We start from the raw sequence: 15,313 nt of genomic DNA, 5'->3' as shown, positions 1-15,313 counted from the left end.
CAGCCCTGCGGACTGGCTCTTCATGGCGGGAACAGGAATGTTTATAGCAGAAAGGTTTAGACAGAGTTTTGCAGGAGGAGACTTTGTATTGGACTCTAAAGCCCTACTCAGATTTCCAACGTAGTATTCACACTTGGGTCCGGGATGGCATGGATAGGGTTTGAAATAACATGTTTGAGACCGGGCAGGCATTTAAATGCACTAGAATGAGGTGAACATTAATAAACGTTTTTACATGTTACATGTCAACTAACCTTCATGTCTGATTATTATCCACTAAATCTTTATTGTGATGATCCATCTACAGACATTCTACTGACTATACCTTTTCAAGAACATGTCAACTTATTCTAACCCTAACCCTACCAGTCTACTAATACTCTACTAACACAAGTGTAGGTGCAAAGTTACTTATTGGCAACCGAAAGTTCATAAGGGACCATCAAAATAAAGAAATGCATTCACGTGGATAAATATGACATGAGTCCATTAAATGCGGAGGCTCTTGTGTTTACACCGAACCGATTCTGAGCTCTCAAAGTGTTGTTAATTCTGAACCATGGCACGGACGTTAGGAAGTGTCCCAGGGGAAGTGTTTTCTGTGTCCTGGTGAGAAAGCAGAAAGCGAGGGGTGGAGAACCTGTCTGCTGTCTGATACCTCCTTCAGACTCATACCTCCTTATACTCTTCTTTCCATTATATTCCTCTTGTGTTCAAGTTGGGTCACAGCTGCCAGGTCTGTGATTTAATTACTGTGTATTACCTTAAATGTAGCCATGCAGTTTGCTTTCTGAATGCTCTCTATTGGTCTTCATATACTTGAGATAAAACTGATTACTGTACTAGATTAAAAATATACATTTTCTCATCTGTCTTTGTGCGTCAGAGAGCACAAGATTAATGAGATCTCATTTAAACCGGGGTCAAGATGGTTTCTTGCTATTAGTTTATTATTAGGCTTAAAATAATTTTAAAGGGCTGTTTGCTCTTAATGCAGGCTATTTCATTAAAATGTTTTAGAGCAATCATGTAGCATGTAGAGTACAGTCATGGATGATAATAGAGAAAGAAATATCAGAAACAAATGACATTAGGTTACATATCATTACTTTGAGTGCTATATAAATTACTTTATTTATATAAATACTGATTCTCTTCTTTAGGTTTTTAGCGCATTAATCTACAGTTGAGCCTAAGATGAGTTCTAGTGTCTAAAGATACGGTAACACTTTAATAAGGTTCATTTATGATTCTTGAACTAGGTGAACTACAGCATTTATTAATCTTAGTTATTGCAAATATTGTTTGTTACATTGTAATGCAAGTGAACTAACACTAATATAGCAATACTGTATAGTAAACTATTGCATATTTGAATAAAACATATAAGAGTAGTGTAGTGTAGATTTATTCTATGACATTACAGTTTAACACTTTAATAAGGTTCATTTGTTAACATTGGTTTACAACATTGGTAAGCATGAACTAAGCGTGAACAATACTTCTACAGCATTTAATAATCTTAGGTAATTTCAGCATTTAATAATGCATTATTAAAAATTAAAAATCTAAATATGTGTTTGTTAACAATATGAGTACAACAAGTACTTTTTTGATGCAAGTACATATAGTCAAGATTACCTAATATAAAGTGTGACTGAGGTTTACCACAAGGCTGTGAAAAGCCATTAAAATTTATTTTCCAAGAAATAATAGTTACACTTTATTTTGATAGTCCGCTTTAAAATGTCAAGTGCACTAATACTCTAAAGACCGGTAGCTGACATATAGTTGCAAAGTTACTCATAGTTAGAAGAATCCTAAATGCACTATTAAAAAATAGTGTTGCTAAACTTTTTATGCATTTGTTATTGAAATGACACAGGTTTTCTATAAAGTTACATACGGCTTCAGGCAACTGGAAAGTTGGTTTAAAACCCAAAAGATGTCATTCCTGATCACTTTTCCCCTTGAGTGTGACACTTAACCCTAGCTTACTCTCTAAACACTGTCACAGTAAAACGGCTCATCTGAAATAATCTCATTAATCCCCAAAACGCTATTATTAGATATGCCTCCAAGAATGTGGCTCTTTAACTCCACTATATAATATATATAATATAATAATTCATGCATTCCAACACACAACCCGTTGTTGACATTTTAAATGCGGCATGGATGAACCATCTTCATATAGTTTTTGCATATTAAATAACATGCGGCTGCTATCAGGCGCTAAATATTTGATAACATCATTAGGTTTTATTGCACAGTGTGAAATAGGGAGGAAACTAAACTGTCATTAAGTGCGAGGTATGCACTCTCATTACGCTGTGGGTGGGCGCGCGCTCTGCAGGTGGACCGAACAGAAATGTTGATGGGATAGTCCTAAAGGCTGATTCTAAACACTCATCAGTGTCGACTTTAGCCCATGTATTAGCTCTGCGTTTCACTTTGATTTACTGCCACGCCAGCTGCCGACGTTTCCGCAGACCACATGTTCACACCACTAATTTAACTGTGCTGTGCAAATATGCATTTTTCTACAAGCGCATGCCACATGTACTCTACATAAACGCTCCTCGTGCTTTTTTAGGTGGATCCCAACCCTGGACAGGTAGGCTTTTGAACCCTACTATACATACGCATACGTTACATATTAAAAGTTCTTTATTGGCATCTATAATTCTCAAACGAATTTGGAATGCGGAGACTTTCCATAAGTCAAAAAGGAAAGCCTTTCAATTTAAAAATGTTGTTTTTTTTTAAAGTGCCCCTAATTATGGATTTTTGAAAATGAATGGAAACATCCTGCAAAGTTTTAAAACTGAAAGTGCACCGTGTATAAAGTATAAAAGGGTCACAAGCAGTTTCATGTTGATGTCAACGTGAAACATTTGCATATTGACCCGCCCACCTGTGGCGCGCGGACCTGGGAAAGCTTGATTTTTGCGTCGTTCTGAATGAAAACGCAGGTGTTGCTTTTGGAGCTTTAAAAGCTCACAGACACTGCTTTAAATCGACCAACCACCAGAAAGGGCTTGGAAAAGTCAATCGTTAAACTAATAGTTTGGTAAAATGATGAGTCACGCATTATGAGTCAATGAAAGTGTTTTTTGACCTTGCATGCATATTAATCTGTGGTTTGGGACTCCCAAAAACAAAATAGGAACCTTTCATTATAATAGGCCCACTTTAAAAACCATTCACTGGAAGTTTCTTTGGGAAACCAAAAATGGTGCTTCTACTGCATCATTGCAAGCTTCTTTTTTCCTTATAAAATGGCAAATGCACGTCCAATATAAAGCTTCAAAACAGCACTAATCATATAGTTTGCTCTACACCATTGAACAGCCTGTTTTCGCTCATTAACTACTGAATGGTCAGGTGGCACTAAAAACAAGCGAGAGCTCCAATCTGAGGACATAAGCAGTTTAATTCAAGCGCCACGCTCCATTTAATTTAACTTAGGAGGGTGTTGACGTGACGGCTGGAGAAAACGGACCCTGCCCTTAACGTCCAAACAGAGCCAGAGGGAAGCATTTTATATCTGCTGGCTTGCACGAGGAAAGTAAATTATTCAAAATGTATCTGTCAAATTGAAAGAGTTATTGGCGCGTGGATGTGAGAGATCAGATCATATTTGGTTAAAGAGGTCTTTATGATTGCCATATGCTCCTCAAGACCACTGAACAAACAGAGCGCTGCCAAACGAGCCCGGTCAATCCTGGATGCCTGTATTTAGGCAGTTTCACATCCTGGCAGCTGGCATTGTGTTGGTGATTGTTAGACTAATCATCAGCTCAATTACGCAGGAATGTGCCTGAGAGACGAGGAAGAAAGCTCTGTTTTGACAGCTCAGCGCTCCAGGGGCGAGAAGTCAAGCCCCTCTGCGGGCTCACTCTCTTTTACTGGGACTTGGGAATTTGACACCGTGCTTTTCATGCGTTTATCCAGCATTAGGCATAAAAAAGATTCGTTTTCCGGATTTGACACTTTGACCATTTAATCAGTCTGTTTCCCCAAGCACAAGCTGATACGCAAAAAATTATGGACTTTTTATGATAAGAAACCATGACATAAAAAAAAACCTGCACGATTTTATATGCCATTAGCAATAGCAAATTTATTTTTTTGGGAAAATTTTTTTTATATGATCACTAGAATGGGTGTGCCATTTCATTTTTTATTATTTTATCTGTCTACCCTATAGTGAAATCAAAATGGAGGCAGACACACTGATTTCCGTGCCTGTGTCTTTAAATGCGGAATAGAGCTGCTCCATTACAGCTCGTACCTCCTAAAAAACATCAGTTTTGGTTTTGATTATCAAGTTTATCGCTCCGAAATCATGCCATTTTTAAATCACATTAGTTTGAACTTCTGATATACGGTTTTCTGAGTGCACACATCTGAAGGACACGGACAGAAAGCGGCTGTCACGGCATGTGATTACTAAACCGAGTTCTCATCCACAGTTACCTACAGAAAGCGCCGGTTCATTATGCTTGTGAAGGTAAACAGCTGGGAAAGAAGTCACATGTTCATTTCAGATCTGTGTGACAGCAGCAATAGACAGCAAATGAATCGATAAATCCTCTGTTCTCTTGTCTCGTCTGAAGATGGGAGTCTAAACCTCATCTGTGCACCCAAAGACAGCACAGTTTTTCTTAGACTGTTGCCATTAGAGCTGGTAATTGTTGCCTTGTGAAATCAAAAAGCAGGTGGAAGTTTACAGATCAGGGGCAGTAATATTACAAAGAGATCCCTTTCCAACCAACCTGGACCAGATCATGGACCCGATTATAGCACTTAAAACCTGGAAAAGTCAGATTTCATGACATGTCACCTAAGGGATTTGTCAATAAATATGATTTGAAGTAGCCTATACTTAGTATGAAATAAATGTATTTTAAATGAATGATTTAAAATTCTTTTTCTTCTTATATATATATATATATATATATATATATATATATATATACACATATTTATGTTTTGTTTGAAATATTATATATTATCTTTATAATAAGATGTAGTTTTAGATGTAGATATAGTTTTAAAAGCGGCAGGCAGGCAAAAACCACGCGTATTAAAGACGGAGAAAGTCAGACAAACTGAATACAAACAGACTGGACTTAAATACACACAGGAAATTACTAAATTAACTAGACACAGGTGAACACACTAAAGATAATTAACAGAAAGTAGGGCACAGAGAGCACATGGGGAGACAAAACAACAACAAAAGAGTCCATATGTGTGACATAAACTCAAGACTTATATTATATATTATATATATATATAATCTACATCGCCTCCAGAAACCTGAGATCTGAGATCAATGCCTGGTACATCACAGAAAAACACATTTTCTTTATTTATTCCTTTCTCCTTCCAGCATGTACTTCTCTGAACAAGGTCAGGCTGGTATCACAAGCGCTTCCTCTGTCTGTTTGCTTCTTTAAAATGAATCGCTTTACGTATTCCCCATCTCTAAAACTACTACGTCTTGCCAGAAGGAAAAAAAGACTTCATTTAAAAATTTTGGATTTTCAGATTTTTTTTAAATGTTAGAAATGTACCTCTTTTATTCATACATAAGTTTTCACACTCCCTATTCTGACATTAAACCGTACAATTGATATTTTTTTATAGTTACTGCTTACTTTCACAAGCTGTCTCATACACTGCATGGAAATATTTAAACAGACCATGTTCTGTCATTTGTTCAGTAAATAAAGCGGCATCACGCAGCTTGTTTTTAACCGGCAGAATGATAATTAACAAACTGAAAGACGGTAGCAGTCTGTGGGACAGTCCGACCAATTAAAGTCATGATAAAATGTGACTGGAGAGCTTCATCTGGCCTTCTTCAGGCTCCTGGGGTGAACTGGCGTGACCCTCCGGTCTTTGCGCGCGGGGCTTTTGTTTGACTCACAGTCAAGCCATTCATTTCATTTCACCGACTTTAAAGCAAGTGTTTGAGCTGACTGGCAGATCCTGAGCTGTAATGAAAAGAATTAATTCATAGACTTACTCCAGCACTTACAACTTACAAGTAGCAAAGAAAGAAAAAAGGTCATTTTAAGAGTGTCCTGGGTGTACTATTAGATTAATTTGAACTTAAAGTATTAAATTAGTTAATTGTTTTGTATTCTTTGCTGCGAGTGCAAGGAATGTCAATCAGCTCCCCCGAAACTCTTTCTGACATATGGATATCAAACAATATGATCAAATAAATGCACTTTTTGTAGTGGATGTGTGAAGTCCTCACGGGCGCAGCTAAAATTCATTGACGTATCAACATCAGTTTGAACGCCGCAGATTGTTACGGTACAACTGTTTTTAAACGGTATTCAGACTTCAGTGAAGGTGTGTTGGGATTAGACCCTGGCTGTAGCGTCTCGGAGGGGTGCCGTGGATTAGCATGCCATGCTAATGTGACGCTCTGTTTCCTGAAGGAGGAGCGGAGCCTGTGGAGAAGAGCCAGGCCCACCTGACAACCTTTTAGCTCAAACGGAGGCCCACGACGAAGTAAATACCATTTTTATTAACGATTTCACTTACAACTTCACGTAAATTATTCGATTGCATGTATCTTTTAACCACGCCAATCCTAAATATTATTAGTATATTAGAAAAGTAAACAACTAAATAGATGGGTCAAAATATATGAACCTGTCGCAAGTAGCACAGCAATAGCCACCTTTTAAGGCAAAAATCATTAGGATCATAAGATCATGTTCTGTGAAGATATTTAGTACATTTCCTACCTTAAATATATCAAAACTCGGCCAAATATCGTCCTAGCCTAACAAACCATACACCAGCCTAACATAAAATACTATAAAATTACCATTATTTAAAAAAAATGGGCCGTTATGACTGGTTTTGTAGTCCACAGTTATGAAATTGTTCAACAGAAAAAAAGCTGATAAACGAACAGAACTGTGGATTTCTCTCTGTTACCATTGCCGGTTATTCATTTGTTTTTATGCCTTACAAACGAAACAAGCAAAAAAGCAAAAAATGTATTAGTTCATTCATGTATTCATCCAATTCAATAAATGAATTGTGCATTTATTCATATTTTAAATTGTGTGGAGAGTGAAAACATTAGCAGACAGGCAAAAGACCGCACTGTAAAATAATAAGAAAATACTCTAGTCTGCAAGCTTTGATGTTTAATTCAGTGCATTAATTGCTATTCATTCGTAATTATGCGTGACATTTACAAGCAGAAAGGAAACACGAGTTTTGTTGAGTCCTGAAAGGTCCTGATATATTATTAAAAGCTGTAAATTAAGCCTACTTTAACTACTTTGCAGGTAGTGTCTTTGAGCCTCCGTGACGTGAGTGGTGTTTCTGGTTTGGTTTGCAGCGAGCGCTCTCGTATCGACCCGGCTCTGGAGAGCGACTGAACGTAGCAGGCAGGTCTCTTCACCCTCATTTATCTGCTGCTTCAGGAGCTCCACTGCCTGTGATCACACGGCCATCGCAAAACTTATATAATTGAGTACAGCAATTAGCAGAGCGCGCTTATTCACCCACTACAGCGAGATAACAGCCATCATTTCATTTTAATGGCCAACATGGGCAAAAACACGGAGGAACATGGATGAATCAAGGTATAACAATGACTGTTGGACACAGGAGAGCAGAAGTAGACTCTCGCTGTGAAGGTTAAAATCACTGTCATTCATCATCTTCACTGAAGTATTGTTTGCTCTGCTACTAAATCCTGAAACATATGTGGATTAGACAAAAAACTTTACAATTTAGAGTGGGGTCCTCCATCTCTCGAGGACATCTAATGAATGTATATTCTGTAATCTTTTTGTCTTCCTACAACAAACAAATGATTAAAAAAATTTTAATCTTCAGCATTTTTAATAAAAATTAATTATAGTGTTTCTTACATGAGTAACATGCTTTAAAGTAGTAAATGAAAACCGAATGTAACGGATGTAATGTTTTTATGAACTTAATTACATGTCGATGATAGTGAAAATATATAGTGAATATATTATTTGTTAATATTTATTTATAACAGTTAGTTGAATGCCACTGGACTTTAGTGCTTTGACATACTTGAGTAGCTTTTAATAAAGATATACTTAAAAAGATATAACACTGAATTAAACGTGTTTTTTTTTTTTTTAAATGATGAATATGGTTAAAGTGTACTGTTGAATGCATATTATTAATATTATTCAATCACATATTTATATATATATTTGTGATTTGTTTTATATAATACATTTAAAAGATATTGACTTGAAATATAATATCAAATAACACACTAATTACAAATCAAGTACACGTGATAGTGTGCTTTTTAGTATTTAGCAATATTTAGCGCTGCCAAAAGATTAATCACATCCAAAATAAACTATTTTGTTCACATAATATATGTGCGTGTACTGTGTATATTAAGTATGTATATATAAATGCACAAACACACAGTATATTTTTAGGAAAAATTGCATATTAACTATATTTATATGTAATTTAAATGATCATACATCCATCTAAATATATACTGGATGTGTGTGTAATTGTAAATAAATAATAATTATACACAGTACACGTTATGTACACAAACACTTTTATTTAGCATCGCGATTAATCGTTCGACAGCCCTAGCAGCCCTCAAGTTCTCAATCTGACCACGAGGGCACACTCGCTTAAGCATGCTTTCTTTCCTACGCCGTATTTGACAAAGATTCAGTAACACGCCATGTCCTCCGCAGTCTCCGGTCTGAGAACTCTATCACGTAAGTCTGTGCGTCTCGGTCCGGAGCAGCTGCTGATGCTCGGAGCAGCACCTGGTCAGAGATCTCACCCTCGAGCCGCAGGACAACCGGCCCAGCAGCTGTCTTTTACGACCGGCATAATGCAGTATCTGGCACTGCGCTGGTATAAAAATATTTCAAGCTGCGGCCCTCCAAAATAATGTTCGATTTCACACCGGACCGCATTTTCTACGCACTCTGCATTCTTCAGGTCCTCCATTAGGACGTATCTGCAGCGGACGAGAGGAGTCTGCTTCAGCCGCAATCGCCCCAAGTCGTCTCGGACGGCCAGACAGGAAGCGCATACCGACTTTTGACATTTAAGAGCATTCACGTAAACATTTTTGCGACGTAACTCCGCTTATGACACGTCCCAGATTGCGCGGCTCTTGCGAGGAGAGAGATGAAGTTAAATGTGAATGGAATGACACTGTCCCTTCTGGGACTTCGCGTTCTGCTTATTTCCTTCCCAAAATTGGTCAAGAGCAGCGTAAGCGGTGTGTTTTGGTGCCACTGACCTCTCGAATGCCTCACAGATGAGGGAAAGCAAACAGATTCGAAAGCAATGCGGAGTTATAAAGCACCGCGACTCACAACGTTTCAAAGTAACGCTTTAATAAATCCATCCAAACGAAGCAGACAGTTTGCCAATAAAACTTAGCAGGTCATGTAAAGCGGTACAACTAACGGCAGACGATTCGACATCGAAAATAATCTATTGACGCGAACGGAAAACACCAAATCGGTAAAGTCACAAGACAAATATATTAAAGTAAATCAAGATCTTCTCACGCGTTTCCGCCTGCTGTACTAATACAGTCAGTTCTTTCAACAGAACCTGCGGCAAGTACAGAAACGCAGTTCTATAAAGCATCAACCTTCACCAGAAAGCCTCCTTTGTGTGAAGAAAGAGCTCTTGAACAGCTCTTTACAGAAGCGTCCTGAACTGGTCCACGAGCGGGCACGAGCTCAGACAGGATGGTATGCTTTACGAAGCTGTTTTTGTGCTTGTCTCACTGGTAGAGACTGACGATGCCCTGAATAGTTCCCAAGAGAGTCCTGTGAAGAAGGGCTCCACGCTGCAGAAGTGGTCCGGTCTCGGGCACGGAGTCCAGTCGAGCGTCTCTGACTCAGAACCAAACACTGGCCTTCGCTTTGTCTTGCTCGAGCACTGTGGGTAAGCAGATAAACCCTTTAAACATGCTTGCTTTACGTAACATTTCTATATATTAGAAATGCAACTATATATATATATATATATATATATATATATATATATATATATATATATATATATATATATATATGTAAAGTTTTTGTTTACATCATATATGGCTGTGAACTTGTAATTATGTACATACAAAAAAAAGCACGCACATGCAGCTTATATTTTGAAAATATTTAAATGTACTTACATGTATATATTTATATTCATATAATTATATGAATGATATTTTTCTTGAATTTAGGCATCATAACATGTTCAGAATTTTAAAAATCTGTTCATTAAATTAAAAATATAATAATAATAATACATATTTTTATATAATAATATAATTTTTTTTTCAGCAAAACAAATCGAACTGTAAAAATAGAGAAGATAATGACACAAAATTATTCAATATGCCCAAGTATCCTGCACAAGTATCAAGTGTCCAATACTGGCAAAAAAAACATTTGCCTGTGACTAATATGGTAGTGATATTTTAAGCATCCAATTATATAAATTTGAATTTAATTACAGAACAATGTAAAAAGTAAAACCATTTCAAACTAGTGAGGAGAAGGAAGGTGATTATTGGGCAATATGAGGTGCAACTATTCTTTTCTTTTCAGTGTTTTGTGTCTTTAACTCATTTTTATTTATTTGTTATATGCGCTACTGTTTGGGCTCAGTCAGAAATTATTACTTTTATTCATAAGATTATGCATTATTGCATTAAATTAATAGAAACTGCATTAAATTAATCCAAATTGGGAAAAGATTTGTAAATATATTCATCAAGAATCCTGAAAAATGTTTAATTTTTTTTACCAAACTGACCACACTGTGATCATGCCCACAACCCACCTGCATCGTGATAGATGTCCACCGAGCCGTGGAACGAGGCGGGCCAGCTCGGGATGCCGCCGGCCTCCAGCTCCGTTTTGATCCCGTCCGCACAGGACGGCGGGCTGCACGACGCTCTCACCCCGGGCAGCAGAAGAGGGCTGAAGCGCGGGTCCAGAGCGGGGCTGTGGGCGTGATGGAGCACGTGGTGGGTGTGAGGGTGAGCGTGACGCACGTGAGGGTACATCTCGTGCACGTGGGGGTATCCCGCCCCACCCTGCGCTCCCAGGCCGTAGTGCCAGGAGTCAGCCAGAGCGGAGGGAGGGGGCAGGCTGTGGCCGCTCCAGAGGCCGGCGTCGGCGGGGTGGAAGCCAGCGGTGTGGGGGAAGTCGGCCTGAGGTGGGTAGCTGCCGCCCCACAGGGACGACGCTAAAGCTTGACCCTCGGAGTGGGGGTTTCCTTCTGAAACACAGCGAAGCGTTAGTTCCTCGCTTTAAACAGCGCTGTAGATCAACGTTATAGTCCAAAAATATAAACTGGCTGTAATTTCGTGAAGTTGTTGAATGTGCACTGCACTGGATTTGGGATGATCTTTCTGTTTGAGCTTCAGCCAAGCACACAGAAGAAGAAGCGTTTTTTTTCTATTTAAAATGTTGAATGCACTTTCAAATGTTTAAATATGAACATGTTTGTTTTGGTTTTATTGCAGTATGTAAGAACTATTAAAATGACTGGATTCAATCTGACCCGCAGGTTGCAATGAACTGCATGAAGCTGTTTCAATTCGGTCATCGGCTACATTTATCCACGAACACTAGTATTGCATTGTAGGATTGCAGATATCGTAGATAATCCCATAAAACCCTGTCTTGTACCTTTCCACGGCCCTCCGGAGGGAAGTCTGCCGGTCTTGGCGTCGTTGCTGAAGGCGCTGGGCTGGCTCAGGGCACGCGAGAAATGCTCGTCCACCACATCCCCGATGTCTCCTCTGAAGTAGGTGAAGACCACACACCTGGCACTCAGGTACTCGGCCTCGGCCGGCTGCGTCTCCTTGCAGCGCTCCTCTTCGCCTCTTCCCTGCGCCTCCTCCGCTGGAAGCTCAGGCTCAGGACGTGGCTTCAGCGCTCCAGACGGTTTACTCTGGCCGCAGGGAGACGGAAACTCCTCAGAGTCCTGCATCCTGCTGTAGGCACTGAACTTCTTCTGCTGGAAGACACAGAGAGCGTTAAACGTGAAGAATGGCGGGTCAGGGGTGAACGGCACGCACACACACCACCTGGTCCTCGACCAAAATAGATTGTCTCTAAACCGATGGCCCCGTGCCCACACTTGGCACATTAGTGTCTCGCTGATTTACGGCCGTGAAGATTTCCGTACGAGAGACTGTATAAACACATTCAGCTGTAATTCACTGCACGGAATTTGAAGAATTCTATATCGAATGTCATGCGGTTTTATTTGATAACAGTAGAATTTGGAGGATAAATCAGCCTGGGGACAGCCTTCTCACAGTATTACTACATTACACTTTATTTAGAGTAAAAATAAAATCAGCAAATCTTCAAATGCAAGTATAGGACTGACTAAAATGGGTAACACTTTATTTTGAGGTGTCCTTGTCACATGCACTTACTATTATAAACATAACAATAAGTCATGCGTAATTACATGCATGTATCCCTAATCCTAACCATATAGCACGCAGTTAATTAAAATTGCTATAACTTAAATGTATTATTACACTGTAACAGGGACGCTTTAAAATAAAACATGACCCTAAAATGCTAAAGAAAACATGCTTCATGAGCTGCATATCTGAAATGCTTTTTAAACAGTGTCTAAACACTTGTTGACTGCAACTCCAACTTCATCATTCATATATATATATATATATATATATATATATATATATATATATATATATATATATATATATATATATATGTGTGTGTGTGTGTGTGTGTGTGTGTAGTGAATTTATTCAGACAACATTTCTCACATTATCACATTAGTTTAGAAAATAGACAATAAAGTTAGAGGAACTTCATCGTGATAATGTCAGATAACTTTGATAGGAAGGTACGGCCAAGCAATGCCTAATTTTGTTCATTAACATGTTGCATTAGCAATTAAAGGAAAAACACGTAAGCAAAGCATGGTCAGCTCAAAGTGTTTGAATATTGTTTGCTGCCAAAGTTTTATCGGCATCCCCCATATGAGCGGTTTTTGACCAGCCTCCACTTTATTTTGCCATCCTCACTTACATACACGGACTACAGTGTCCTGCTCAGAAATATCACACATCCTACCAGCTGATTTCTGGTCTGACCGTACATGCAGGTAATAGTTATAGGCTGTAAGCTGTCTTTTCGTGACTCTTGATGAGTTGTGTGACCCACCTGCTGCTGCTGCTGCTGCTGCTGCTGATGGTGATGTTGTTGATGGTGGTAATATGCCGCCTTGTAAGCCGCCGCTGCTGCCGCTGCCGATGTCGCGGGCAAGTAGTGATGAGCTCCATAACTCTGATGATACATAACATCCAAACAACTCATGGCAGAGGCTCAGGCGATCTCGAGAGGCTCTTCAGGAACACGGCAGCTTCCTCAACCGCGGATAAACGTTGCCATCATTCCCCCCCGATATAAACCTGAGCGTTGACAAAAGCGCCGCGGTTCGCAAAAGAAAATATTAGCATAAAAACAAAAGCGTCCCCGTCGAGGCTTCGCCGCCTACAGACGGACGGAGCGTCAAAACACGGGCGCGAGCCGCTCGTGGAAGTTACGGGAGCGTCTCTGATTGGTGGGAAGTTTGCGCCGCCGCGATCTGATTGGTGGAATCGGCGCTGCGCTGAATAAATGAACAAATATTCATAAACTACGGCTGGGAAGAGAAAAAGCGCGTGCTAATGAGCTATCTCGTAAACGCTCAAAGCTAACAATTACATAATAATTAACAGATACGTAGCTGAGAGCATGATGTCTTTATTGGCGTTATTGCTTTGCATCTCTAAATTTAATTTATGTTCACTTACGGCCTAATACGCATTTTGATAATGCGGTATATTAGTTGGTAATGGTAATATGTTGGGCGCTTGAGGCTAAATTGTAATAACTGAGGTTTGATTTCATGTCCCGTCCTCGTAATTATCAATGATTTAGGTAGGGCATGTGCTGCCACCTGCTGTAGACCAAACCTCGGTTTACTGGGTGGTTTTCCTTCGGATTAGACAGATAAACATCATGTCAGACAAAGAAACAATCTTTTTCTTTCATTTGATCGCTCTTGCTGTTTTAGTAAAATGCACAGTGTCGTTTAAATGTAAAATGAATACAATTGCGTACAACAGTTTATGGTCAATTATTGTTTAATTAAATTTAGCTATAGCAGAAAAGTAACATTTTGAGATTATGATTTTTTTAATTAATCGTTTACAGTACACAAATACTAAAAAGGCTAAACAGATGAAAGTGATGAAAAATGACTATATTATGACGGAGTTTGTTCATTTAGTAACAATGCTTGGAATCAGATTAACACACAAGGACCCATAAATCCTTAAAATAGGATATGCATAATACAATATTTTTACATTTCCCACTTGCAAGAGCAAGAGTGATTATCATTCATGGTCTATTATAAAGTAATGGTTCATCATTTTGATCTTTTTATCAAAATCTTATTATCATACTCCCTTATTATCAATAATCCCAATTTTGATTTATTTATTTTTTGTACAAAACCTCACATTTGACTGTAGTCGACTACAGAGCAGGAGAGCAGCATCAGAGCACGTATTCACTGTAACAATGAAACCTGACGCGGTGGGGGGCCATTAAGAAAATACAAGATGGTTCATTATATTATTAATTTGCTCTGCCTAGCTCTGCTCCCAGTTGTTGTTTGATCTCGTCTACTCGTGTAGACAGGCCTGAACTTGTCATTACAAAAGAAAATCACTCTGATGGCTAGACACAATGTGCAGAAAGAGATGTGAATAATTTAGGGGTGTTGTGATACAAAGTTTATCTAGGGCACAGTCTGAGTAGGGACTTACAACCACAACAGGACACACACACACACACACACACACACACACACACACACACACACACACACACACACACACACACACACACACACACACACACACACACACACACACACACACACACACACACACACACACACACACACACACACACACACACACAGACACACACACAGACACACACACGCACACACACACATATACTCACACCCTCAAACACACACACACACACACACACACACACACACACACACACAGACACACACACATACACACACACACACACACACACACACACACACACACACACCACACACACACACACACTCTCTCTCACACACACACACACACACACACAGTATACATGTTGATCTAAGTCAATCCTACAGACCTAGCTGAATCTCACCACAGTGTTCC

General features: G+C 39.1%; 1 protein-coding gene across 4 annotated transcripts; it reads right to left on the bottom strand.

Annotated features, from left to right (window-relative positions):
• Nucleotides 1–9,541: 9,541 nt before the first annotated feature.
• On the bottom strand, nucleotides 9,542–13,596 carry vgll3 (vestigial-like family member 3). 4 transcript variants are annotated; one of them, XM_043248229.1, is made up of 4 exons: nucleotides 13,248–13,596; nucleotides 11,724–12,054; nucleotides 10,870–11,310; nucleotides 9,542–9,969 (listed from the first exon to the last, which is right to left on the bottom strand). In XM_043248229.1, the coding sequence occupies exons 1-4, from the start codon at nucleotides 13,398–13,400 to the stop codon at nucleotides 9,929–9,931; spliced, it is 966 nt and encodes a 321-aa protein (XP_043104164.1). In that variant the 5' UTR covers nucleotides 13,401–13,596; the 3' UTR covers nucleotides 9,542–9,928. The 4 variants fall into 4 exon arrangements, with proteins under 4 accessions (XP_043104164.1, XP_043104166.1, XP_043104165.1 ...); XM_043248231.1 differs by having other exon boundaries at nucleotides 10,870–11,307; XM_043248230.1 differs by having other exon boundaries at nucleotides 11,724–12,051.
• Nucleotides 13,597–15,313: the final 1,717 nt, after the last annotated feature.

The sequence above is a fragment of the Puntigrus tetrazona genome, chromosome 9 (genome assembly GCF_018831695.1).
Source record: "Puntigrus tetrazona isolate hp1 chromosome 9, ASM1883169v1, whole genome shotgun sequence".
Lineage (NCBI taxonomy): Eukaryota > Metazoa > Chordata > Actinopteri > Cypriniformes > Cyprinidae > Puntigrus > Puntigrus tetrazona.
Note: the sequence above shows the minus strand (reverse complement) of the source record. Positions and strands in the feature narration are given on the sequence as shown.